Genomic DNA, 25512 nt, shown 5'->3' with positions numbered 1-25512 from the left:
ATTATGCATTCATGCCGAATACGCATCTTGAAACCTGTCAGTGGCAACTGTCTATCAAGGAGTCTGTAGAGTTATATATATGGCTGTCCTGATCTACCTCTGCGAACTGTTTTCTTGAATACTTTCCTTGCCTTTAAATGGCCGCGTCTGTTTAAAGTTGGTTTGGCATGTCTTGGAAATTGTTAGAAATGTGTGGTGTTACTCTATATCCGAGAACCACAGCTGACTACTTTTTCGAATAATGTTTTCGAAATTAACATCTATTTTGTAATGTAAAATATCACTTCTAATTGTAGGGCTGCGGAGTCATTTTGACTTTCTATTCACGGTGTTCTCTGTCCCTTTTCAATCAACAAAAGTCTCCATGATAATGTACATCTGATTATTGAAATACACACTCAAATAATGCAGGTATTCATGCGAAAACGACTGCTATATTCTATACAGATTAGGTAGTGTATTCCTAATTCCTGTATATGTGAACCCGGTATATCCTATCTCGATGCGGGCATCTCTGAGGTTCGCATAACACATAATATATCGATATGGCAGAATAAGCATCCATCGTCGTTGGTCACTATAGTATGTACTTGATATCTTATATGATGTTCACTAACACAACCTCAAATATGGCCTAATGTAGATGTAATTCATAAATGAAAATGTGGTTAAGGCGATGTTGAAAGGGTGAATAGGCAATGCGTACATATAGCGTAAGTACATATACAGGTTCGATTGCTCGTGGTCTTATAAAACCGTGGAAGCAGTAGGGTCAGGCTGGTTTGGACTTGGAATTTTTGGTAACGCCTGTCTAACTACGTGGGGTAAAGTATGGCTCATATACAATGGGTGGCTAAAACTTTTCCAAACTACCAAAGGTACGCGAATGATGAATATCAAACATGACAGTCCGAAAATGCATAATGTAATAATAGTCGAGTTTGTCCATGGTTGGAAGTGCTGCACGAGCATCGACAAACTGCCCCATCCGATCACAGGATACACTGCGAACGTGTAACGAACCCATCTATCCAAAACGAAGGTGTCGAGAATGAACCACGACACAAGCGTAACGGCGATGACAATGATAACACCGAGAGAGCTGACGGAAGATGGAATTGCCCCGTGATACGTTAGGATTGAAGCCTGTGATAAAAAAAAATATTCTTGATGATATCTACTCTTTGCAAGAACATGAAATTTATAAACTGTACCACGTTGATAAGAAAGAGGATTGCAGACCATGTGCATAGCATAGCTATTCCATTTTGAACAAGAGTTCGACAAACCCAAAGGTCCCACGGATAACAACTTTGCAAAAGAGCACCATTCCTGAATAAATGAATTCTGGTTACGAATAGGAAATTAAAATTCCAAGTTGACATAATTACATTAATGGACTTCAATGATTTAGTGTTTGTTTGTCAATTTTTTTAATATTAAGAGGCCATATCAATAAATTACCCTCGGCACTATATAAATTAATCCCCTAACAAAACCTAAAGTTTCAAGTCAAATTATTTGAATTAATAGATTTCAAAAAGTGGTTTCGCGTTTTTTTCAATTTTGTTGTGATTGGAGCCGATAAATATAAATACGCCCTCATTCAACGTTAACAATTTAAAGCTAATGGGTGTTTTGTAAATGCATACCTATCTACCGATGTATATGAGACGTATAAGCATCCAATACAGGCAGCCACCACAAATACTTGAAAGAACACACTGCCGACGAGAATTTCTCTATCCCAGAAGAAAAACCATGCCAGATGAGAAGCGCCGCACAGTCCCCATAGCCAATGGAAAAGCGGAGGAAACGCATTTACACTGCATATTACGGTATCTCCAGTGCTTATCTTATCTGAAACTGATATCGATCCAACGAAATTATGGTTTCAATGATAGATAAAACGTCCGAGTACCTGGTCTGCATGTTATACAAACGCAATACACGACCCACAAGGTATTCCACGTGTAAATGAATTCCCATATGCATAGGGACCATGCAGTGGGGGTCACGTCTATCATCCATTTTCTCATCAAACTGTAGCTTCTATTCCTGAAAAACACTGTCAACACATGTATTCTTTACCACGTATCGTGATGCGATTATAAGGATAGGAAGGACATATCTTATCTTACAGCTATAATATGGTTATAAGTGAAATTTTAATCAAATAATATGCGGCTCGATTTTACAGGCTACTTACGTCGCCATATACAACCTAGCAACCACCGACAATTTCAGGAAAGGAATAATTATTATGTTGATTACAATTTTACACACAAGAACACTAGCCTTAATTTTATCACGGTCACGATTTCACGTCAGCCATCTTTAGTTCATCCCATTAACGTCGAGAAACACAATCAAATACGTACTCAATCGCGCTACATTCACTATCCAGCCGAATCTCGCCGTACCTTTTATATATAATCGAATAAGGCGTGCTGATGGTGCGGTGATTACGCCGCTGACTATATAGGCCTACCATTTATCTAAATTATGATAAGGAATCGATTTCGGAAAATTTGCAGATTTGTAAACACAAATGTAAAATGGAAATTCACCGTTCCGTACGTCCTGCGACCATGCACCACCGCTGTTTTCGATCACTCCGGCTACCGCAACCAAGATCCATATCAAGCCAGAGATGACTGCGGCGAAAAAAGCTGAAATCGCCGACCTGCTCTTCATTGTACAGGCTGTAAGTTGTTGAATGCTTAGTGCTTACATGCGCTCGAATTCGCATACACAACTATGCGATCTAGAGTAGTAGCTCCTCTGTTCTGATTCTGGAATCCCGCGAATGAATATCGATTGTGATTAGCTATGCAATTTATGGGCTCGATTATTTGTTAATGTGCAATATCGATATGGATAAGCGGATCGAGAGCGAACAATTCGTATGTCCAGTAATGCCGTCGTGTTGTATCGTTGTATCGTCATTCGTGAAATATTACACGACAAATCGCACAGCTTATCCGTTATCATTATGCCGACCGGCAGATGCTCAATCCATATCATGATCTGTAATCAATTTTCGGGATAGCATGCAAAATAATGAAATCTGTGGAGGTGGACTCATACGACTTCGCCAAATTTCGCATGCTGCTTTTCAAACATATTTGTCAAGTAAAAATTGGCTAAATCGCGTTTGGCATATATGTAACGCTGAAGATTTAAACTGAAATAAAAGAAACATGTATGTGTCATTGATATTAACAGTATTAAGTTTTCTGGGAATCATGTTCCGACTTTAGAGACGACTAGCAAGCGCGCGCAACAGAAAACGACGTTGGCGTCCCTGAACAGAAAGTCTGTCTGGCGAGAAGGCCTGTGAGGTCATATAGCAGCTTCATAATAGGCTATGTTGCTGTTATCATCGCCACATAATATCTATTTTGAAAACTTTCTCGAATACAGAGCAGGGAGTTCATTCATAAGATCTGATTAGGCGTCCGCCGATACAACGGTCAAATACTATCATGATCACTAGCCTATATATGAGTACAACATAATTTGTAGACGGAATGCTCATCCAACAACATCGACTGCTCGTGCCTTTTGAATCATCACATAAGTTGACGAGCCTTTCTCAATTATGACATGTAAGTTCACGAAAACAAAGATTGGTTCTATAATAAGGGCGATGTCTACATATATTTATATGAATATTCCGGGCATTAACATAAGAGATCCATTTGTTCGCAGGTTATTTTGAGAGTATAACCTCCATTGGGTCATGGATGTCGATGGGAAAATTACAGCTATAGCAATAGCCATGTTGCGACCGACCGCGACTTGAAAAATTAGTACACAACACTTTTCAGTAGCCTACGCATATGTAATAAACTTATATTATTCACGATTTCCTGTCAATTTCATGATATCGTTTTCAAGATATCTTCCGAACGATGGACAATTGGACATACACATTACACAACCGTGTGGCTATGGTTCGTTACAATATCAAGAAGCACTTGTAAACCGAAACAAGTATTTCGCCGTGACAAACGTGGGGATCCTTGACAAAATCTGAATCTTTGTCGCGTTCGAATTAAGTGCGAGAAAAATAAGGATCATTTCCCGAACTGCCATTATGTTGTCATCGCACTCGAGGCGCTTTGACAAGGATGGTAATTTGCAGAAAAATCTTACAGCGTATAGTTCGCTGCAGAAGGCGACTAACATCATTCGCCTCGTAACAGTCGCTAGACTTCGCAGGATGAAAGCTTTTTATTTGATTTTACTCGTAGCTGTGTGGGCGGCGGGATTTTGCAACGGTAAAATATCTTCAATTCATCGACTAGTATTACTACTAGAGATACACATTTAAAATCCATGGATACGTGAACAAAACATCTATACCTTTTCGTGGCTGTTCTAGGTAGAACTTTCGCCGATATTTCATTGAGTCATCCGGTTATTACAAATCTGATGCTAAACACAATGTTTTACTGCTGACAGCACGGAGAAGGCAACTTGACTTGGAATATTCATGTGAGGATGAATGTCACAAGGGCAAGGCGTGTATGAAACTGGAAAAAGTGAAGCCAAAAAAGAAAGTGAAGAAATGCATAGATTATATTCAGGACACCTGCGGTAGGTTACTATACCTGCAAATATCGATCTAGGCACCATAATACCGAATAGACGGATGGAAAATGTTTTAAATATACATATTTTACCATAGAAGATGCAGATGACGTGACCAAGTGCCTTGCCTCACTCGCTGCGAGCATGAAAGGGGGCTGCAGCAAGCGAATAAGTCGCGTTGCCGTTCCTTGTCTGACATGCGAATACCGATGCTATGAACTACATGGTAGTAAGTATATATCTACTACTGCTTTATGAGGAACAGTATGGTCACAAAACTCAATGTAACTGGATGTGGCGATATGACCGGCTAAGATCTTTTTTTCTGGTTAACCACAGTGTGATATTGGGAGTAATCCGCCCCGGAAACCGACCAGTTAGGGCTGGGCAAAATCGAGTACCTGAGTGATCCGATTCTGAATCACGCATTATGCTTCGAGTATGTTCAAATATGCACCTTTTATGCCATCACAAAGAATACAATGCCTGTTATCCATCGCATTAAAAATACTTTGGTATATTTTTCGACCATGCTGATTTCATTGCACTTTGTGAAAATGTTGTGGGATGATCAAGACTTCGTAAATGTGTAATTTCTAGTAACGCTTTTAGCTTTCTACTATGTTTTGTATGCCGCGATACGGACAATCAAGGTTTCAAGGCTACCACATTGGAAAATAGTACTGTAAATTAAATTCCCGTTGATAAATTAACTTTCAGTGGCGAGAGAGAGAGAAGGGGGGTATTCGGTTTTGCCTGCACCATCGAGATGCTTTTGGCGACGGAGAGCGAAGAGTGTAGAGAGCGAGCGTGGAGAGTGTGGAGAGCGAAGAGCGTATAATTTCAGTACTCGACAAAATCGTCTTTTACTACTCGACTCAAATCATTAAAATTAATAATCGATTCCGATTCGAATACTCGAAACATTTTGCCCAGCCTCAATACAATCTCAATACACAACTCATTTCGGTGACTTAGATGATGGCGACGAAGACAGAGAAGACAGCGACGGGTACGGGAGCGATTCTGAAAGCGATGACGACGATGAAGAGGAATGTATCGCCCAATGCGAAGAGACACGAGCGTGCAATTTCGTTGCGAATCTATCTGCAAAAAATAAACAAGGCTGCAGTGAATTCGCAGACCAGTATTGTGGTAAGAATATTGGCACACATGAGAAAAACTGACCAAACTTGCTGCTTGGTGACGCTAGTAAGATATTTGTGAAACTTTAAATATTCGAGAAACGGCAAATTAGCAGAGTATTACTGTCAACATATCCAGTTTCTTACATAATAATGAATAATGATGATATGTCTTACTTAGAACAAATCAGAACCTGCCATAGGCCTACTAGTAGGCTATAATGTGTGCGTCCCATTACTACTTATTCGTCTGGGCACCCTCCTGTCTTTTCATTATATTGCAAATATTGCGGTGCATCGATTTGATAAAAAATTGATTAAACTGATGATGATGATTGATGCGTTAGCCCTCCTAGTTTCCTGATGAGGTGTGGAATTATCATCGTCAGCACAAACCCATTTATTTCAACCGCGAATAGCCTGCAGGCTGCAGCGTTGTATTTGACGCTTCTTATAAAATATATGTTCAATGTCCATTGTTCAGGGTCCAAGCGTCAGGTCAACTAATAATGGCGCTGTGTTATAAATGCGAATAACTAAACGTAATTACTGTTGCGGCAAATATAGTACCCTGCACCTGTATAGTGCGTTGCCACAGTACGCAGGAGCCATTCCATCTCTTCATGAGGTTATTTCCAAGTAGATGACGAGGTATCTCTCTCGTGCTTCATGGCAATGAAGAAGCAAGCCGATGAAAGGTGTCCTTTCGGGATCAGAAACAAGGCGATCGCATGTTGGCGCTGCGAGGAGCGATGCGACAATGACGGTAGGCTTGATATGCGTGTTGAATTTCGTACAATTCTACTGTAGGTTTGTCCAAAAATTACCTTTTTTCGTATTCCGGTGATTCGCTGAATAAATTGTTAGGTTTTTCCAACCGAATAATTTATTCAGTGAATCGCCGGAATCCGGTAAAACTGAACAACCCTAACGTACATTGTACAAATACAGTACACCCAGCGCCCGTCCCAACTTCCGATGAAGATGATGACGATGATGATGATGACGATGATGATGATGACGACGAAGTAGATAGCGCATGTCACGCAGATTGCACAGCTTCTACGAGTTGTAGGAATTTTGATGCGTCCAAGGAAGCTAACGTACCACGCTGCAGAGCATTAGCAATGACAAACTGCAACTACGACATCGGCGAAGGTACTACAAGCGAGGTCCACAAATGGACAAATAAGAAAGTTGTTGGGTCGCTACGACAATATTATTTTAAAATATGTTTGTCATAGTTATTATTACCGTAGGTTTTGATAATGCTTATCGGCATCGCTATTGTTCGGATTTTGTGCCGCGAACTGCAATTGGGTTCAAGCTTCGTGATATCAGCCTGTTAGTTATTAATAGATATCACAAATTCCGCAACCGCGGTTGATATAATTTATAATTACGAAAGGATTATTCCGGAGATGGCACTAATATTAACTGACATTAATCAGTTAACTTTTTCCATTACGTCAAACTTAAGGCTGGGCAAATCCGAATACTTGAGTAATTATATTCTGAGTCGAGTATTAGGCTTATTGCAGAGTACTCGAATATCGCCCGTGATGACGTCACAATAGAATGAATGACGTGGACACCTGGACAGTGCAAATACGTACCTTTTTTGCGACTAAAACAATGTAATGCCACTTCTACTTCTACATGACATTAAAGATTATTTGTTACGGGCAATGAGCATATAGGCTGCTCATCGGTAAGCCTTACCTTAATATTATATTGCTGCTACAAGAACATTTCCTGCTATCTCCCCAATTGCGTGCCAGCACAGTGTGCACAGTGTGCACTATGCAGTGATCACAGGATATGTATGGAGATTAGAGACAGATGAAAGAAATACTAGATTGATTCTTTCTAACAGGAGCCAGCGAAAGTGAAGTCATAAACTGTTTCGAAAAGATGACGACTGTCGCCGACGAGAAATGCAGTCAGTCATTTCGACAAGCCGCTATCGAATGCTTGAAATGTGACCAAAAATGTGAGCCAGGTGAGTCGACAATTCCGTTGGGTAACAGCAGTCATTTACACCAGGCCGATATTCGTTATTTTTGATTCTGTAACTGCCGACTTGTATAGCACGCCCCACTTCTCGGCATTTCAAGACACCGCTCACACGAATGAGATGGCGAGGAGGAGTCTAGATAAACCTCCAACACTTAGGTAGGAATTCTGGAAGCCAGCGATGGAAATCCCATTGCTACCAATTTCAAGTCTCGGAATTGAGGCTATGATGCCGATCCGACTCAGTCACGAGATACGTAGAGCTGTCCAGTCCACATCCATTTTCTATCCGGTACAATAATTAGCTGACCCAACAGAAGAAGGCGCTACTATCATGCAATATGTAAGCAGAGGTGGTCAGTAACGAAGTACTTCTACTTTTTCGAAGTATTCTAGTATTTTTTCACTACTTGTGGTACTTGCTCAAGTACATCTCATTTTCGCTACTTCTACTTCTAATTCGTCCTATTTAGTGTTCTACTTACTTACTTTTCGTTATTTTTAGTTTGTCAAGTAGAGGTAGTATAATTCTCCAATTCGAAAGAGAGACTCATAAATTTCGGCGATGTGTTCATGGAGTACCAACATTTAATTTTCATGCAAGTTAAGTAAAGCCCAGAATTTTCATCCCGCAAAGTAGATATGGAGTGACAAGTATGTTTTCACGAAAGTATCGGTGATAAGGCTTTAAAATTTAGGTAGCGGTAGCATGGCTCCCTTTACTCAAACCGTATTGTCACCCAAATGAAATAGTTCATCACCGTAAATATGGCCCATCATAACGTTTGAAACTAGTAGTTTCACAATCTAGTCTTTACCTATCATATCGTAATCTAGCAGCCCAGCATGGCGTGTCCTAATCTAGTAAAGTGGTCTCTGACTTTTTGAGCGCGAGACCGGTTTTAGCTGACCACCTTTCAAGCTATCTGGGCAAGAGACGTAACACATTTCTCTTTTAAGAAGTAATGCTGGTATTTCTCTTTTAATTCACAGTATCATTAGTTTTGAGTTCTAATTATTTTCAGTTCTTTTGTCTGGATCTGGAGAACTTACATCTTACAAGTTTAAAAGCAAGTGTAGTAATGCCTCTATTTTCCGAAAATAAAATTACACTATGGTTCACGATCCGTCATATTTTTTATTAACGTATACTAATCTCGCAAAGTGTTAACACCGTATCGGCGTATCCGATACAGCTTGTTGGTATTGTTCTTCGACTAAACTACGAGCCTACTAATATGGGTGAGGGCGCCGCACCATGACGTTTTCTAAAACGGGGTCTTCGGGTAAACAAAGATTAGTGTCCATAGCGATACTATCATTTGCATCAAATGATGCTTATGCTCTTGAAATGATGTATCAACATGAATCAAGCTCTCTGCACCTTCCGTATAACTCAATTTGCAGCTTTTGACAGTCCAGTAGATTTTGACAGTAGATTTTAAGCTAGGAAATTCTACGTCTACTTCAAGTAGCTTTAGGTTGCTTTTAAAAAGACTACTTCTACTCGTACTTGAGCAGATTTTTGCGTCGCTACTTCTACTACTACTTGAGTAGCCCTTTCTGAAGAACTTTCCTTGGCAGATTAGTTAATCAATCCACCTTAATTTCTCATCGTGTCGTTTTTAGTCGTCTGTCTCTATACAACTTATCATGAACTTATTACTCCGGCGCGTTAACCACCAATCAGTCTCAATACCCAACTTATGAATAATTCGTTTCGGTGACTTTAGATGACGACGGAGACGGAAAAGATAGCGACAGGTACGAGAGCGATTCTGAAAGCAATGACGACGATGAAGAGGAATGCCTCGCCGAATGCGAAGAGACAAGAGCGTGTAAATCCGTTGCGAATCTACCTGATAAAAAGAAACAAGGCTGCAGTGAATTCGCAGACCAGTATTGCGGTAAGAATATTGGCACGCGTATGAAAAACTGAGCATAAACTTTTGCTTGGTACCCCTAGCAAATATATTGGTGTCAGTTTCCCTATTCACGAAATGACAAATTAACGAAGGATGACTGTGAATATACCCTTCTTGATGATATGTATTCTTTAGAGCGAATCTGTAACTGCCATGAACCAGTAGGCAATAACGTGTGTGACCCTTAATCTGTTATATTGATGCGTTAGGCTCCCTATAGTTCCCTGCTGGGGGTGGATTTCTCATCGTCTCCAAAACATCAAGCTATTTCGACCCCGAAAAGCCCCCTATTCTACATTTGACGCTTCTTTTAAGATATATATGTTCCATGTTAAAGTTAATCACCCAGGTCAACTATAGGAAGAGTATTATGTGATATGCTTAAAGCTAAATCTAATTACAAATGCGACATGTAGCACCTATGTAATGCGTTACCCCATCCACGGAAAAGCCATTCCCACTCATCATGAGATGATTTTCAAGTAGATGACGAGGCATCTCTCTCGTGCTTCATGGCAATGAAGAAGCAGGCCGATAAAAGGTGTCCTTTCGGGATCAGAAACAAGGCGATAGCATGTTGGCGCTGCGAGGAGCGATGCGACAGTGACGGTAGGCTTGAATTTTGGACAAGTGTTCAGTACACCCAGCGCCCTTCCCGACTTCAGATGACGGTGATGATGACGAAGTAGAAAATTCATGCCGTGCAGATTGCACAGCTTCTACAAGTTGTAAGAATTTTGATGCGTCCAAGGAGGCTAACGTACCACGCTGCAGAGCATTAGCCATGACAAACTGCAACTACGACATCGGCGAAGGTAGTAACGCAAGTTCTTATTTACTCTAATCATAAATGGACATTGGACAATGATAAAGTTGTTGGGCCGTTATGAGAATATAATTTTAAAATATGCTTCTTACGATTATTAAATATTGCTTCCATGATAATACTTATCCACATCGTCATTGTTTTGATTGTGTACCGTGAACTACAATTGCGCGTACAAGTTTTTTCATATGAGCTTGTTAGCTTATATCAAGATTATTAGATATCTCGAATTCCACAACCGCAGTTGATGTAATTTATATCATTCCGAAAGGTTTGCTTCGAAGATGGCACCCATATTAACGAGGGTTCCCATATTTTTGAATCGGTAAAGCAGGACACGTCTATCAAATCATAAAAGTTAGTTCACCGAAATTCAAAACAGCGATTTTGAAATATTTACTGAACATCTTGTTGTGTTGACTACAAAAATGGTCAACACTCTGGCTTGACTCCCCTGAATTGCCCACTTTTTACCTGTAGTTCTGTTGTTAAAAAATCCTTCCACGGTCGAAACTAGCATCGAAAATATAATCCTCACTAATAAATTAGCATGAAGTGTGAAAGAGCGTATAATTTCTGTACTCGAAACATTAATCTCTCACAATTCGCCTCGAATCATTAGAATTAATGCTCTATTCAGATTCAATACTAGTATCATTGTCCCCAGCTCTATAGTCAGTAGTAGGGATGGTGTGTGAACGCGAGGTTCACGTTCCCGTTCTGTGTGTGAACCTAGCAAATTTAGAGGTTCACGTTCACAAACGAACCTTGGTCGGTTCTGCACTGTGAACCTTTTCCATATATTACAATTTTCACTTCGTTATAACGTCTTAGGTTGAAATTCATTGCATTTCAACTGTGGGCCACTATATGCAATGCAGTGCACGGCGCTGCCAGCATAAAAAATCAACACTAAACGATCATGTGCCTTGACAATTTCAAAAATATTACTTGCTTTGTTAGAAAAGTTTGCTCGAATATTTAGTGACTCTCTGCTGTGATCTTGACCCGCAATCACACAACATCGAGGGCGAAATCCGCTACATATAGGTATTCAGCGAATGATGCTTATTCAGCCAACCGATGAAATGGATATCGCTTTCGTTTGTATGATGTAAAAAATAAAGCAGGCGCACGGGGCAATCTTGATTTCATATGTTTATTGTACCATAAAAACCAAATCCGTGACATTGGGGTGTTGGCTACTGCTGTATAACTTGTTAATGGGGTAACATCGTGTAGCAAGCAGGGTTGTAATGACTCGAGTCATGACTCGACTCGAGTCAGACTCGAGTCACGATTTTCGGATGACTCGACTCGACTCGAGTCATTTTCTCAAAATACGGAAATGACTCGACTCGACTCGAGTCAATTTGTGTATTGACTCGACTTGGACTCGAGTCATTGCGCATGACTCGAAGCAAGTCATTGACTCGAGATTCAGACGGCCAAGACCGACATTTCATTGTAATTTCGAAGCCAACACACTATTGGGATTTCGTTTGTTGGTACCGGTGCTTGAAAATGCGACCAGAAACTGCTAAAAGTCCTCGTTGAAATTGTTGGCAAAGCGACGGAATATATTGATTTTATGGGATTATTATATCATTTGATCGCCCCATGCAGTTGATACATTTGGCGACGTTTGAACCGTCAATATGTACTTCAGCATAGTGGCATTGTGTGGCCCGAGTCGTCGCTAGGTATCATGTATATTAATATACGCTAACACTTCACTGAAATGTAGGGTTGGAATTATCAATATGACGTCACGTGACGTCATGAGGTTCACGTTCGCGTTCACGCAGAACCTTTCAAAAAGGTTCGCGTTCACACGAACCTGAAACTTTCAGAGGTTCACACCATCCCTAGTCAGTAGACATACTTTCAGTTACGTGTTATGGGCAGTAAGCAATGAGCATAGGCTCATCGGTAAGCCTCAACTTAATATTATATTGCTGCAACTAGATTACTAGAACGTTTCCCGCTATCTCCTTAACTGTGCGCGAGTAATACACTGTGCAGTGTCCACAGAGATATGTATATGGGGGCAGATGAAACAGAAGATTGATTCTTTTTAACAGGAGCCAGCGAAAGTGAAGTCATAAACTGTTTCGAAAAGATAACGACTGTCGCCGACGAGAAATGCAGTCAGTCATTTCGACAAGCGGCAATCGAATGTTTGAAATGTGACCAAAGATGTGAGGCGGGTGAGTCGACAAATCCGCTACGTAACGGCCAGCGACGGTAATCCCAATACTATCAATTTCAAGTCGCAGAATTAAGGCTATATAATGCCGATTCCTATTCTCAGTCACGAGATACATAGATGTACAATTTCTCCCTGTCCTATCCGGCGTAATCGCTGAGCCAATAAAAGATGGAGCTAACATCCAATATATAGAAGACCTTTCTGAAAAATTTTCCTTGGCAAGTTAGTTAATCAATCCGTCTTAATTTTTCATCTTGATTTTAGTCGTCTCTACTACTTATGAGGAAGGACAAGTTATGGAAGGTGGCGATAATGACGACGACAAGCAGGCGTGCGTGGATCAATGTGGAGAAACGAGGGAATGCATGCATATTAGCGGACTGACTTCTAAGATACAACAGGATTGCAATAACTTCACGAACGTGCATTGTGGTAATTTCAAAAGTATAGTTTGCATAATGTAGGCTAACGCGTACAGTGTTGTCCTTTTTTAAATTATGATATCTGTGAACCCTGAACACAACAGTTATACCTGCTGATACGCGTAGGCTACATCCAATCTCCGATGCCGAAAACTCGAGTAAGCCCGCAGTTTTGCCAACGAAAGTTCCTAGTGACTGGGAATATGGAATCCAAGTTTTGGAGCTGCGTGACTCGCTGTCAGGGCCCTCATCACGGTTTATCTTGGGCTGTGCAAAATCGAGTACCCGAGTGATTCGATTCTAGAAGCGGGTACTTGGCTTCGAATCGAGTCTGGTATATGAGTATCATTCGAATTGTGATGTCACAAAAGTATGAATCTTGTGGAAAGTTGAATGATGTACCATTGTACCTCGTACACGACCACAAAGAATATAGTACCAGTGCTATTATTTGGCATTTTTTCGACGATACATTTCATATTGCAGTTTGTGACAGTATACGTGGGTTGCTCACGACTTCACAGCTATGTCATTTCCACTAACGTACGTATCTTTGTACAACATAGTTTCGACCAATAGAGGTTTACAGCTTTCCGCAGCGGAAAATAGTATCGAAAATTTCATCTCTCGCTATTACTCGACTTGAATCATTAAAATTATTACTCGATTTAGAATCGTCTACTCGAATCGTTTTGCACAGTATAATATAATGCATCAGACATAGCGGTAGATCCGCCTTCTCGAAACATAATGAACATGCAACTTCACAGGCGACAACTTTAGTTCCGAGTGTTTCGCAAAGACAAAGAACATTTTAAATACACAATGCCCATCAGCAACCAGAGACCAAGCTCTCGTTTGTTTGCGGTGCCAAGAAAGTTGCCAGCGTGGCGGTAGGCATTGCTGCCAATGTGGGGATTGTTGCGTGATAACACACAGGCATGCGCCATTACAGATTATTCCCGAGATGCAGACCGCAATGATGCCCCGAGCCGGTGTGATAGCGACTGTGACGCCTCCGAAATCTGCCAGACAGTCCAGAAAATGACGTCAACAAATGTGCCGATGATGTGCGAAGCGTTGGCGGATACACAATGCAATGTATCCTTCGCTAATGGAGGTGAACATACTGTTTACAACTGAGAGAAAGTAATAGAGGAGCACAAGATTTCACGATTTATACGTATTTTGCAGGCACAGCAAAAGACTTCGTAGGATGTCTGGAGCGTATAAAAAATGTCGATGACGAGATATGCACTCAATCGTTCCGGTTTGTAACCATTGCCTGCTCTAAATGCCATCATAAGTGCGAAAGAGGTAAGGCGTACGCCGTACGGGTAATGAAAACATTTGGATTCATGGCCTGATGCCTTTCGTCCGAGCCTCGGATAGACCTTTAAAATAAGACTGTTTCGATATTGAATTCCACATTCACTGTGTGCATCATGGCTATGGGTGGACCAGTACCACTTCATCGATCGCCGTGCACACGTTCCTATAGTTGCAAACAGCATGCGCCGTGCAGTATCAAAATCAAACATTCCTTAACAGATGCTACGATGAGTACATGCCAGCGATACTGCTCACAGACAGAACCTTGCATGGCAGTAAATACGGAGCCAGAATTGACACTGAGGAATTGTGACAACCTTATTGAAAAGATTTGCGGTATATATTTCTTTATATTTGCCCGGTTGGAAGAGCCCTGCGATTTAATGATAGCGTCTTCACTGATATGCATATCGGCCCTATTTTTTCCGTGTTACCTCCCAAAGAGCCATACATCTCAACCAACTGTTACGTCGCAATTGAAAGTTCGTGACGCCACGGTAGCACTTATTCGAACTCACTACATGGGATTCGTTGTGTGCGCCACATTTTCACTGTAAAACCTCGTATTAATCATGCTATGGCTGCCTTATCTGAGCATTCGAAACTTGAGTTACGAAAACGTATGTCGTGATGCTCGTTTTAAATGCGAGAACCCACACTGTAAAAAATAAAAACCTCGATTTACCGCGAAATGTTTGGAAGCACGGTAGCCAGACATTTCGTGGTAATCTAACATTACCGTTAGTCAATGTAAATTTAACTTACACTCGTCCGGTAATCTCACTTTACACGCCAGACTGTAATGTTACAGTCACCTCCGGTATATCTAACCTACATGTTCTCCTGTACATTTGCGATCGCGACTGTCATTTTACCGCCTACCTACCTACATGCTGTCTCTGTAAATCAGGATTACATACCAGCTTGTAAATTCACGCACATCCATACCTATCGCAAAGCAACCCGATGCAAAAATATCGCAACATTTTCTTCACATCCCCAAAACGACATTGGAACAAACTGTATTCATGATATCACGATGAAGTGGTTATCGATGGAAAAATATTGCTGCTGGAGGTCTAATTCTTCTTTAGGAGACATGCAGTAACACAGGTGGTCTCAAGAAAACGTGAATTAATTCCACCACCGGCCAAACTTCCAATTGTTTCTTTTTCTCGTTCTCATTCCTTCTGTGTAAGTAGTATCTTGCAGTTCCACTAAAAAGAATTCATGCGTAAGTCGCTATATAAAGCAAAGTTCCTAACCTGGACAGTGGACATGACATTATAAAGACTAAGACAAATGGGCTAACAAAAATATAACATGTTTTGAAGTACCGGTACTGGCACATTGTGTGATGACGGCTCCGCCTTTTACATGACATAGCAGAGATTCATGACTTAATCTCTGTATTGAAGCAAAAGGTTCCTAATTTAAGGTGGCTTGTGTGGCAAACAAATCCAGCAGTGGATGAAAACATATCTATGCTATGGCCCGAAAATGACATTACCAAGCCAACAGTTTCAACCTCCGCAGCGGAGTATGTGGTCACTATATAAGTCGACAAATATCCCAAAATAGAACAGAGAATACGGCGAATGAAATATATCAATCATGAAATCTAAGTCATCGAGTCTGGTGTGCAGAGTCAGATATTCACGGTAACAAATACTATGTAGTACTGTATTACCTTTTAAGATGCGTATTCCATTCAGCATTCCTAGGAATCTTCAACGACCGTGTCCACTTTCTTCAAGCACAACAAGCTTCGCTCCACCCTTTGCTCAAATCTCACTAATGGCCACTGGCCAGACGACACTCGAACGCGATTTCGAAATAAATGGTATTCATCCGCTGACACATGACACCATAATATTTACTGGCCACGTTATAATGTTTGATCTGGGTCGTTTTTTCCATACAGAAACATTTAGCATTGCATATAGTCCCTTTTTTCATCAAATTTCGTATAAATTGATATATATTCCATGTGTTGTTCACTACTTACTGTACTTACCTAACCAGACGCTGCTTGTGATGTCACAGTTGTGCGTTGGTTGTTTACTACGAATCTCAGAAAAAGCAGTCACCTTATGTAACCTTGGTCGCCTTGGTCGCCTTGTCCGCCATTAACAAATGGTCAGCTGGGCATGCGGTGCTGATATTTCTAGTTTCCCCGAGCAATATTATACATCCTGAACTAATTTTCTAACTTATCAGCCTTATCCGTGACAACGAATGTAACCAGCGAGACTGGCCGTACAGCCGTTGCCTTATAATATAATATGGCTACGGTATACCACATTAGCTACGATTGTCAGTTATTTCTTGTACCCTATACTAAGCTTAAATTGATACTAGGGCCAACAATTTCGGTATGACAGACCCCAGTCTCGCAAACGAGGTTCAGTCAGGTGAAATCACCTCTAGAATGATATATCAGTAACATTCAGTTCTACGTATACATTGGCTGCAGCGATTTTGATGCTAATCAATTTTGCCAATAGCCCGGTAAACTGCAGTAACGAGTAACTGTCAGTAATTTTGCGAAGAAATTCTGGTAACTTACCTTACAGCTATATTAAGGTAATATTACATATCAAAATGTAAAATGACAAGCTACGTACAGTAATTGGCTGCGACCGGTAATTCGTGGTAAAATTTACAGAGATTTCCCAGTAAATCTACCAGATTTTTTACAGTGCATGATCACATGCGTATAGGTGGAGCCAAACATGGTCACTACAGCAGTATATACCCACTCTAAGGTGTGATACACCAGTGACGTGGTGTCAGGGGAGGCAAGTGACGCAGTGCCTCACCTGTCGTCACGATGAGAGAACGAAAATTGTGAATCCTACAATTACTATTGGTATTTTCGATCGACGTTCACGAATGACTAGATTTTGAAATTTTTTCTCCCAGAATCACACCATTTGCATATTTATTTTTCGAAACTAAAGCGCGGAAAGAGAGTTAGGGCACAGCAATAGATTAGAACTTATTATAACTGATATTAATCGAATGTAACTGTCGCACGAATTCCGAAAATCTTCATTCTGATCGACTTCTCAATTCTCAAAGTATTTGGTGTTACATTTAACGTTGCACTGCACACCTACATTTTATCGCCAGTACTGCAAAGCTACTTACCAATCAAGAACGTGAATAGCTATGGTGTTGTTTGTAATTCGACTTTGTAATGGTGAATGTCACTTCCGCGGCAGTTCATTTCACGCCGCAGATCAGGAAGACAATGTGCATCTGAAGGCTTCGTTGTCACGTGGGCGTCGTCATATCTGCTATTCCCTTTGGTCCATCAACGTATCATGCAATATGAGATTTCGAGTCGGTAATATCGAATTCGCGAGTGATATTAGTCGCCGGCGCGACAATAATTTAAATTTGAGGATTTTGAAAAGGGGGTCTGAGCCCCTAACACTGGGTAGACTACACATTTACGGGGACACCATGCCACCACACCATGTTTAACAGATGCGTCTAATCCCTACCAAAAACCATTGAATTCCCCACCAGTATAGGGAACCACTGTCTTATACCCAACAGAGCCATATATGGCTCGCGAGCCATAGGTTCCTGACCGATGGATTACAGCTTCCATTCGGTTTAAAATTACAACGTGTGGGCATTAGTACTAAATATATATTCTTATATTATTTTATCTCAACAATAACTGACTCCTGACAATATGACCTAATAAATAGTATACAAAATAATGTTACAACTAGAGACTTTGAACTATACTATAATATATTGTCATAGGCATCAGTTACACCAGCGTGGAAGAATGTATGGGAAACAGCACCGTTCCAGACGACGAATGTCCCGTCGCATTCAGAAGGCAAATTGCAGGATGTGTCAAATGTGAAAAAATGTGCGAACAGAGTAAGTACGCAAATGTAGAAGACTGATGTATGCTTAGTTCCTATTTCAAGCGAATCCACTCGATTGATATCGAATGTATTTTGAAGAAATTTTGACATCACAAACAAAGTCATGCGTAGCGGCGTGCGAGAATTCAAGTGCCTGCACCGAAAACGATGGCGCATCACCTGCATGTGGCGACTGCGTGAAGAATATTTGCAGTCAGTACACTGCGTAAAACTTGGTATTTAACTGATACTTCAAAATGAAATTTATGCTGTATAGGTGCGTCGGCAAGTGATGTTGATTGTACGATTGGTGCCATTGCTGGTGCATGTCGAAATATCTGCGTTTCTAGCATTTCACCATGCATGAATTGTAAAGATGACTGCATCGCATAGGCCGTGTATTGGTGAGTATCTCGCTTGATACCTATACAAATAAGAGAAGCGCAAATGACCTCTCTTATATCGTATTCAGAATGGAGCATCTTGCTCAGACATGGATAGAAGCTCTTACAAAACACCGCCACGTATAAAACTAATCATATTACTTCTATTTCACAGAGCGTCTACACAACTATCCGATTTATGGGGGTGGAAATGACGTGCATAACTGATGATCAATTCCAAAGCGCCCTGAAAACCTGGCAGAAAGTTCAAATTATATCAAGAATATTATGTTTTTTGCGTTGTATAATAGTTTGGGAATTTGAATACATTCCAGCAGTAACTGGAATAAGTAATCCGACTGAGACGCCTGTGTGTGTGTCGTGGCACATCGTTGGCGACTATAGACTAGGGTAACCATATTTTCAGTCGAAAAATGTATAATATCAGACGAGAAAAATGGACAATTAACGACAAAGCGAGGACGCAAATTCATGTCAGCATTATTGGACCACAGGCTCCTGAAAATCAGCTTTAAAATAAAAAACTAACAAAGATTGGTATCACGCAGTGACAGAGATAGGCATGGCCAGTTGGCTAAAATAGTACTTCGTCAGCGCTCCACCTCCCCCGAACCTGGGTCTCCATTGTGTGATCAAAAAAATCGCGATCGTCAATGTTGTGACAGAATATTAAGAACCGCTGTATAGTGAGGGCTACCATATTTTGTGGCTCAAATTGCGGATATTCTTTAGCGCCTACTATCTAGTCTTATAATGAGGCATGAACGAATACATTATAGAAAGTAAACATGGAACGGCAACGACCGATTTTGCAGCTTCGTTCCGCTTCGCTGAGGCTGGAGTAGAGAATTGTTTTGCGTAAGCGACTGTAGGATTTCTGGCAATCCGAAAGCTATCTTCTGGAGTGCAGAAATTGTTGAATCTGTCTTGATCGAAAGCTACTGTTGCACCGGTTCCAAAAAATATAAATTAAAATATGATCAGGCACTGATCCACCTAGAATCCGTCCTCCAAGTCTGAAATATCGGCATTGTTCGAACAATCGGAGAGTCGCAAAGGGTCATCGTTATGGCCATTGTGTTGCGGTTACCGATGTTCCTATGCCCAGACTTACTTACGTGTAATTTTGAAAGCTGATTACGCTCAACATCACATTTTTGCGAACCCCAGAATAAAGGCAAACTACCCCCAGGTTTAGAACCACTATATCTGAAAAAGCATTTAAACGGCCGCAACAGACTCTTGCAATATACCGTTCTATAATTCCGATGACAATTAGACTTATTTCAGTAAGTGAAAGCTATTTTTATTTGTTTTATTTTTGCAGTTTTTGATAGGGTTGTAGTCCCGTAATAAAATCAAGATATGCGATACTAAATCGGGCGCAGCGCGAAGAAAAATTTCATGTGCCATAAATCTGCACTAGAACAATGTTGTTTTTTCTTGTTGTTTACGGTAAAATTATGAGCCTACTTGAAGCCATCAGAATTCCGGAAATTTAGGCATATTTTAGAATTTTCTCCCGGACGCAGATTGAACAGTGAAATTCCGGACATGTCCGGAAAATCTCGGACGTATGGCAACCCTATGCTAAGGTGAATCCACCGCCATCGACGGTGGGGCACCTTTTTGATTATTGGTAGTAGTAATACCATAGCAATTTACAACGTAGCTACGTTGTAAATTGCTATGGTAGCACGTTCCGAAGCGATGGAGATTTATCTGGGCTCCTCCTTTCCTACGTCGCTGTGCTCACTACCTCACAGCTTTGTAGTATTTTCAAAAAATCCATGATAAAGGAATTGCGAGGAAGCCCCAAAAAGGAGAGATAAAGATCGAACACTGTAATCAAGGACCAGGGAAGTTCGGGTTCAATTCTTAACGATAGCCGAAGCGTCGAAGGTTTATCTATGCTACTGTTCCCATCTGTCGCTTGTTCTCACGGAGTCCAAACAGATAGAAAGACCCGATGAAAGAATGTAACAATGAATCGAACGAAAATGAGCAGGGAAGAATTGCCGAAAGAATGATAGACGTACGGATGCCTCTTATTTACTTCGCCTAAGCTAAGGTGGGTGTCTGATCTTAAAGGCTACTCCAAGTTGTTTCGACACCTTCCTATGTTTTCATTGTATCGCAGTCTTGTGATGTTTTGAAACGATGAAAATAATAATAAACCCGATTGATAGACGCGAAAAAGATCAAGGCAGGCCAATGCCACATCGGACACCCGGCCAGGTGGACACCAGATTGAGAGACCGTACGTGGTGGTTTCGGCATCGAATTTTGTCCTGTCTATCGCATTGTACAACTATAGATCCGTAGATTAGTAATCTATAGTACAACGTACATTGTGCAGATTTATAATAGTAGAAATCATGGAAAACTGAATGGGATAGAACGGTAACTGCGTGGCCTGTCAATCATTAACGGTTGAGTAATAATCAGTAAAGCCAGAATGTTTTGTTTTGGTGCTTTGTTGTGAATGTGATGCTCCGGCTTACGTAACAGCATACATCGGGTTAAGGAAGTGTCATTATTCTCGTTACCGTAACTAGTCGAAATTAATTTTTACGTATTTAATGACAGTATGTCGTGATTAAGTTGAACATCGACGCCAGTGTCCTTTCTAGTTTCTGATATGTTATAGTGCTGTACAATGTGTAGTAGGCTACATGTTTGAATTACATCATAAATTGGATAGTAATTGGATTGTATATCTAATATCCGACCAGCTTATGCCAACTCTAATCACTTTTGATCCATCAATACAGGATAGTGTTTAATGGTGAAGCTATAGCATCTAGAGCAGGGGTTCCTAAACTTTTTATAATCGTGACCTCACCTCTCGATTGGGCGTTCTGGTTACAAAAAAAGGGTCAGCCCATAAACCCAAACCCGTGAACCCCCGTCCTCAGCTTAAAAAACTCAATCAAGAATGTAGGAACGTATAAAAGTCTTTTTAAACGACTTCTATCTATTTCCAATCAAAGTATTGTTAAATAGATCGAAATACAGATAACTATGGCGTCATCAAAATTGATCATGGATAAAATTACAGAATTGTTCCAAACAATATGGGAGATTGAAAAATTACCCCAATCATTCGGCCATAGCAAGCTAACTGCCATATGGAAAAACAAAGGAAGCAGAACCGATCCATCAACATATCGCGCTATTCAAGTTGGAAGTGTATTCTGTAAACTGTTAATACAAATAATCATATCAAGAATAGAGGAATGGTATAACCAGCAAATTCTCGAATTCCAATGTGGCTTTAGAAAAGGGAAGGGAACCATCGACTGTATATATGTCACGAAGCAGTCTCAAATCATTGCGGAAAAAACTGATATACAAACATATGCCTTGTTTGTCGATCTCTCCTCTGCGTTCGACCACGTCAACAGAACCTGGCTAATTCAGTCGCTACGAAATCGAATCGGTGAGGATAAGGGAACCAAAATCGTGAACTTACTTGCCTCTCTATATCGATCCACAACAACCGAACTGAAAAGCCACCCTAACCAAACTTTTTCCACAAAATCTGGAGTTCGACAGGGCGGTCCCGAGTCCCCTATCCTCTTCAATCTTTACATGGACTATGCCGTGAGGGTTTTCCTACACAGAGTGGAACTAACCGATATCGCTTTCAGCCAGTATCATTTTCGCACACCGGACTATGCACGAGAAAATAAAAGGGACAAAAACTACCAAGGAACAGCTGTCAACATGGGCTCAGGCTATGCGGACGATCTTGAATTCTTTTTCAAAGACCAATCTTCTCTCCAGGAAGGCCTGAAACTGCTATCAGAAGTTCTTACTGATTTCGGATTACAAATTAATGAGTCGAAAACAAAAACTATGATATTTAACCACAATGAAGAACTGGCTTACCCGACTTCAATCTGCTCTCTGCATAATCATCATATTGAAAACGTAAAAACTTTCAAATACCTTGGGTGTATTGTTCACTATAAGGAAACGAATGTGGGAATAACCGAAATCAACAACAGGATCAGCTCGGCTCATGCAGCTTTCCAATCCAATAAATACCTGCTTCGAAACTTCAGAATTTGGATTGGTACAAGAATAAAATTTTTAAATGCTTTTGTGAGAAGTCGACTCACATATGGCTGCAGCGTATGGTCTCTTTCAGAAAATCAAAGAAACGTCCTGGATGTCTGCTACAGACAATTTTTGCGAAAAATGATACATGGAGGCTACACTCGAAAGGGAACCGGCCACGCCTTCAAAATTAGTAATAAAAGTCTTCATAAAATCTGTCGCACTGAAGATCTCTCATCCTTTATTGATCACCAACAAGCTAAATTTCTTGCCCACATAATTCGGAAACCTAATGATAGTGTCGTGAAGTCGATAACCTTTGAAGATGAAAGGAGAACCAAGAAAGGAAGACCGTCTGCAACGCTGATGAACAATGTCCTTAATCGGAACGATACCGACATCAGGACATTTTCGAAAGCAGCACTTTCACGCGAAATTTAATTTATATTTGAAATCTTTATTGCTGTGTCCTTTTTCGATGGATATTTCCATCACCTCGGTGATGGTGCTCTTAGTCTGAATGCAGACAGAGCTAGACCTATATATATATATCTATAAGTTATTATTCGACTGCGCCGAGCCTGTATGTGTGTACTGTTAGCGCATCCGCATAGCACTACCGGCACTTAGTTTTCCTGAAACGTCTTATTGATTTTTTGTTTTGCTCTCGACACTTTGTAGTTTCGAATATTCTCTAATCTTTTTTCAGATTAAGATGTTAAATCTCCCCTACTGACTTGACTGTCTCCCTGCGCATCTAATGATTGTCATCTCATCACAAATGTTATCAGTAGTAGAGCAAGTTTTTGTTGCATTTATTTTTCACAAAATTTGCATTAAAAACTTGCATTTATTTTTCACAAAAGTTGCTCTAAACATTTGCATTTTCGGACAAGTTCCTTGAAAATATTAGGGCATGAGGTACTCGAATCTATCTGTATCCAATACAATGTAGCAAAACACTCAACTCGGTAGCCTGAAAAAATTGACCCAGTGAAAATATTGTTTTCGGCGGTCTAGCCTGAATGTACGTCAAAACAGAAAGGACCTCGAATTTGAACGATAGTGAAATAATCAAGTATCTATTTGCATATAGTGCGAAATATTTTCAGTAAAAGTTAGCTTCATGAAAAATCGGAAAAACTTGCAAAACATTTCATGAAAGATCGAAAAAGCTGTGAAAAGTTGCAACATCAGATTCCTTCAAACAGCTTGAAACACCATACTACACACCTTCTAAGCAGTTAGGTTTTGCCGGAAGCTGTACAAAAAAGTTGCAAAAACTTATCCTAGTTATCAGTTGTTGCACGTTCATTAAGGAACGTTAATATATAGTAGAGTAGGCTATGATGGATCAATGATGATGCTTATATCATCAAACACTGCCGCACAAAAGGAGGATAGAATGCTTTGCTTATAGTGGTTATATAACATTATAGTCCGAGCAATTGTTGACTAATATTTATAGGTTCGCAGGCCTCTCGTTTCTCGTCTATTCAATAAATGAACTACTTTCAATTTTCATTTCCATTGTGCAGGATTGTAAATTGATAAATTGAAAGGAATCTTGCCAATTAACAAACAACTTGCTAGATGCCTGCTGGTTCTGCAGAGCTTTCCGGATCACAACTGGAAGGGAGGAGCTGGATAGATGAAGACGTGGAGACCAAAGTATAAACAGTAAACACGGTTAACATGAAAGATATAGCTATGACGCTATGGGTTGGGTGTCAGTGTCAACATATCAGACATAGTAATATCCTCGTCCATCAGTGCACGGCCTGTGGTGTTCTGGTATGACTGGTCGATATATCGCACATTTTCATCTGCATCTGGAAATAAAATCCTATGGCAGCCGATGGTGTGCTTTATGATCACAAACAAGGTTAGGATAAGAGTAGGTGATGAGATAATGTCGGCCTGGTTGGAACGGTATCAGTCGGTAGGTGAACCTCCATGGTTTCTTGGCATGAGTAACACCCAAATGTTAGCATCACCACTGTATCAGATTTGGACAACTAAGAAAATTTTCAGCTTTTCCAAATTATATCAGAGAGAGAGACACACTTTTTTCAAATCAGACTAGAATTTTAATTACAACTACACAGTTTTTCTCAAGTTACATCAGAAATATAGCTACACAGCATTTCAAAATCAGAATAGATTAGACACAATTAGATTAGCTGCTTTTCGGTCTAATAAGCCTAGGCAAATAACTAGAATTTCTTAGTTGTCCAAGACCGCCGTTTGCCCTGTATACAGATCACAAGAAAGCCCCATCACAAATCGGCAGTTCAGCACAGACTGAACCAAACCTGGATTTTAATACCATCACATATACTCAGGCCTTGCAGATTCTCTGAAGCCACAAATTATCTTATACAGTATATTTTCGTTATCTACAAAGATCAAACTTACCCAAAGTAGCCTTCAACGTTTAGTAATGATGGTCAACATTAAGACTAGTTGCAACAGATGCTGTCCATTAAAAGAGATATCGTCTTCACGCCAGCATCATCACCAAACATCCAGTATTGACAGGACAAAAGTGGTCATAGTTGGCATAACCATGAGCTAGTCGCATTTTTACTACACATACCGTTTACTACCCAATTTAATTAGTTTTACCTATTACTTTCCGTCTCAAAAGTACGACCCAAATTGATCGAAAAT

The 25512-nt window shown here is 40.4% G+C and overlaps 2 protein-coding genes across 3 annotated transcripts; one reads left to right on the top strand and one right to left on the bottom strand.

The window, feature by feature from the left end:
• Positions 1-361: 361 nt before the first annotated feature.
• Positions 362-2809, bottom strand: LOC145459359 (uncharacterized). Of its 2 annotated transcripts, none has more exons than XM_080338013.1 (5): positions 2571-2809; positions 1922-2068; positions 1653-1866; positions 1215-1332; positions 362-1146 (listed from the first exon to the last, which is right to left on the bottom strand). In XM_080338013.1, exons 1-5 carry the CDS (start codon positions 2695-2697, stop codon positions 748-750), a joined length of 1005 nt encoding a protein of 334 aa, XP_080194139.1. In that variant the 5' UTR covers positions 2698-2809; the 3' UTR covers positions 362-747. The 2 variants fall into 2 exon arrangements, with proteins under 2 accessions (XP_080194139.1, XP_080194147.1); XM_080338021.1 differs by having other exon boundaries at positions 1653-1860.
• A 1278-nt stretch (positions 2810-4087) lies between these two features.
• On the top strand, positions 4088-19112 carry LOC145433146 (uncharacterized). Its single transcript, XM_080310096.1, has 20 exons — positions 4088-4286; positions 4471-4605; positions 4697-4828; positions 5578-5754; positions 6388-6510; positions 6696-6902; positions 7621-7746; positions 9494-9667; positions 10172-10294; positions 10351-10500; positions 12596-12721; positions 12988-13155; positions 13916-14038; positions 14101-14265; positions 14340-14462; positions 14697-14813; positions 18261-18383; positions 18470-18583; positions 18648-18774; positions 18929-19112. The coding sequence occupies exons 1-19, from the start codon at positions 4103-4105 to the stop codon at positions 18761-18763; spliced, it is 2706 nt and encodes a 901-aa protein (XP_080166222.1). The 5' UTR covers positions 4088-4102; the 3' UTR covers positions 18764-18774; positions 18929-19112.
• Positions 19113-25512: the final 6400 nt, after the last annotated feature.

Source organism: Botryllus schlosseri, chromosome 2 (assembly GCF_051294905.1).
Source record: "Botryllus schlosseri isolate E-star chromosome 2, Bs_hap1, whole genome shotgun sequence".
Lineage (NCBI taxonomy): Eukaryota > Metazoa > Chordata > Ascidiacea > Stolidobranchia > Styelidae > Botryllus > Botryllus schlosseri.
This window is presented reverse-complemented; position numbering and strand designations above follow the sequence as displayed.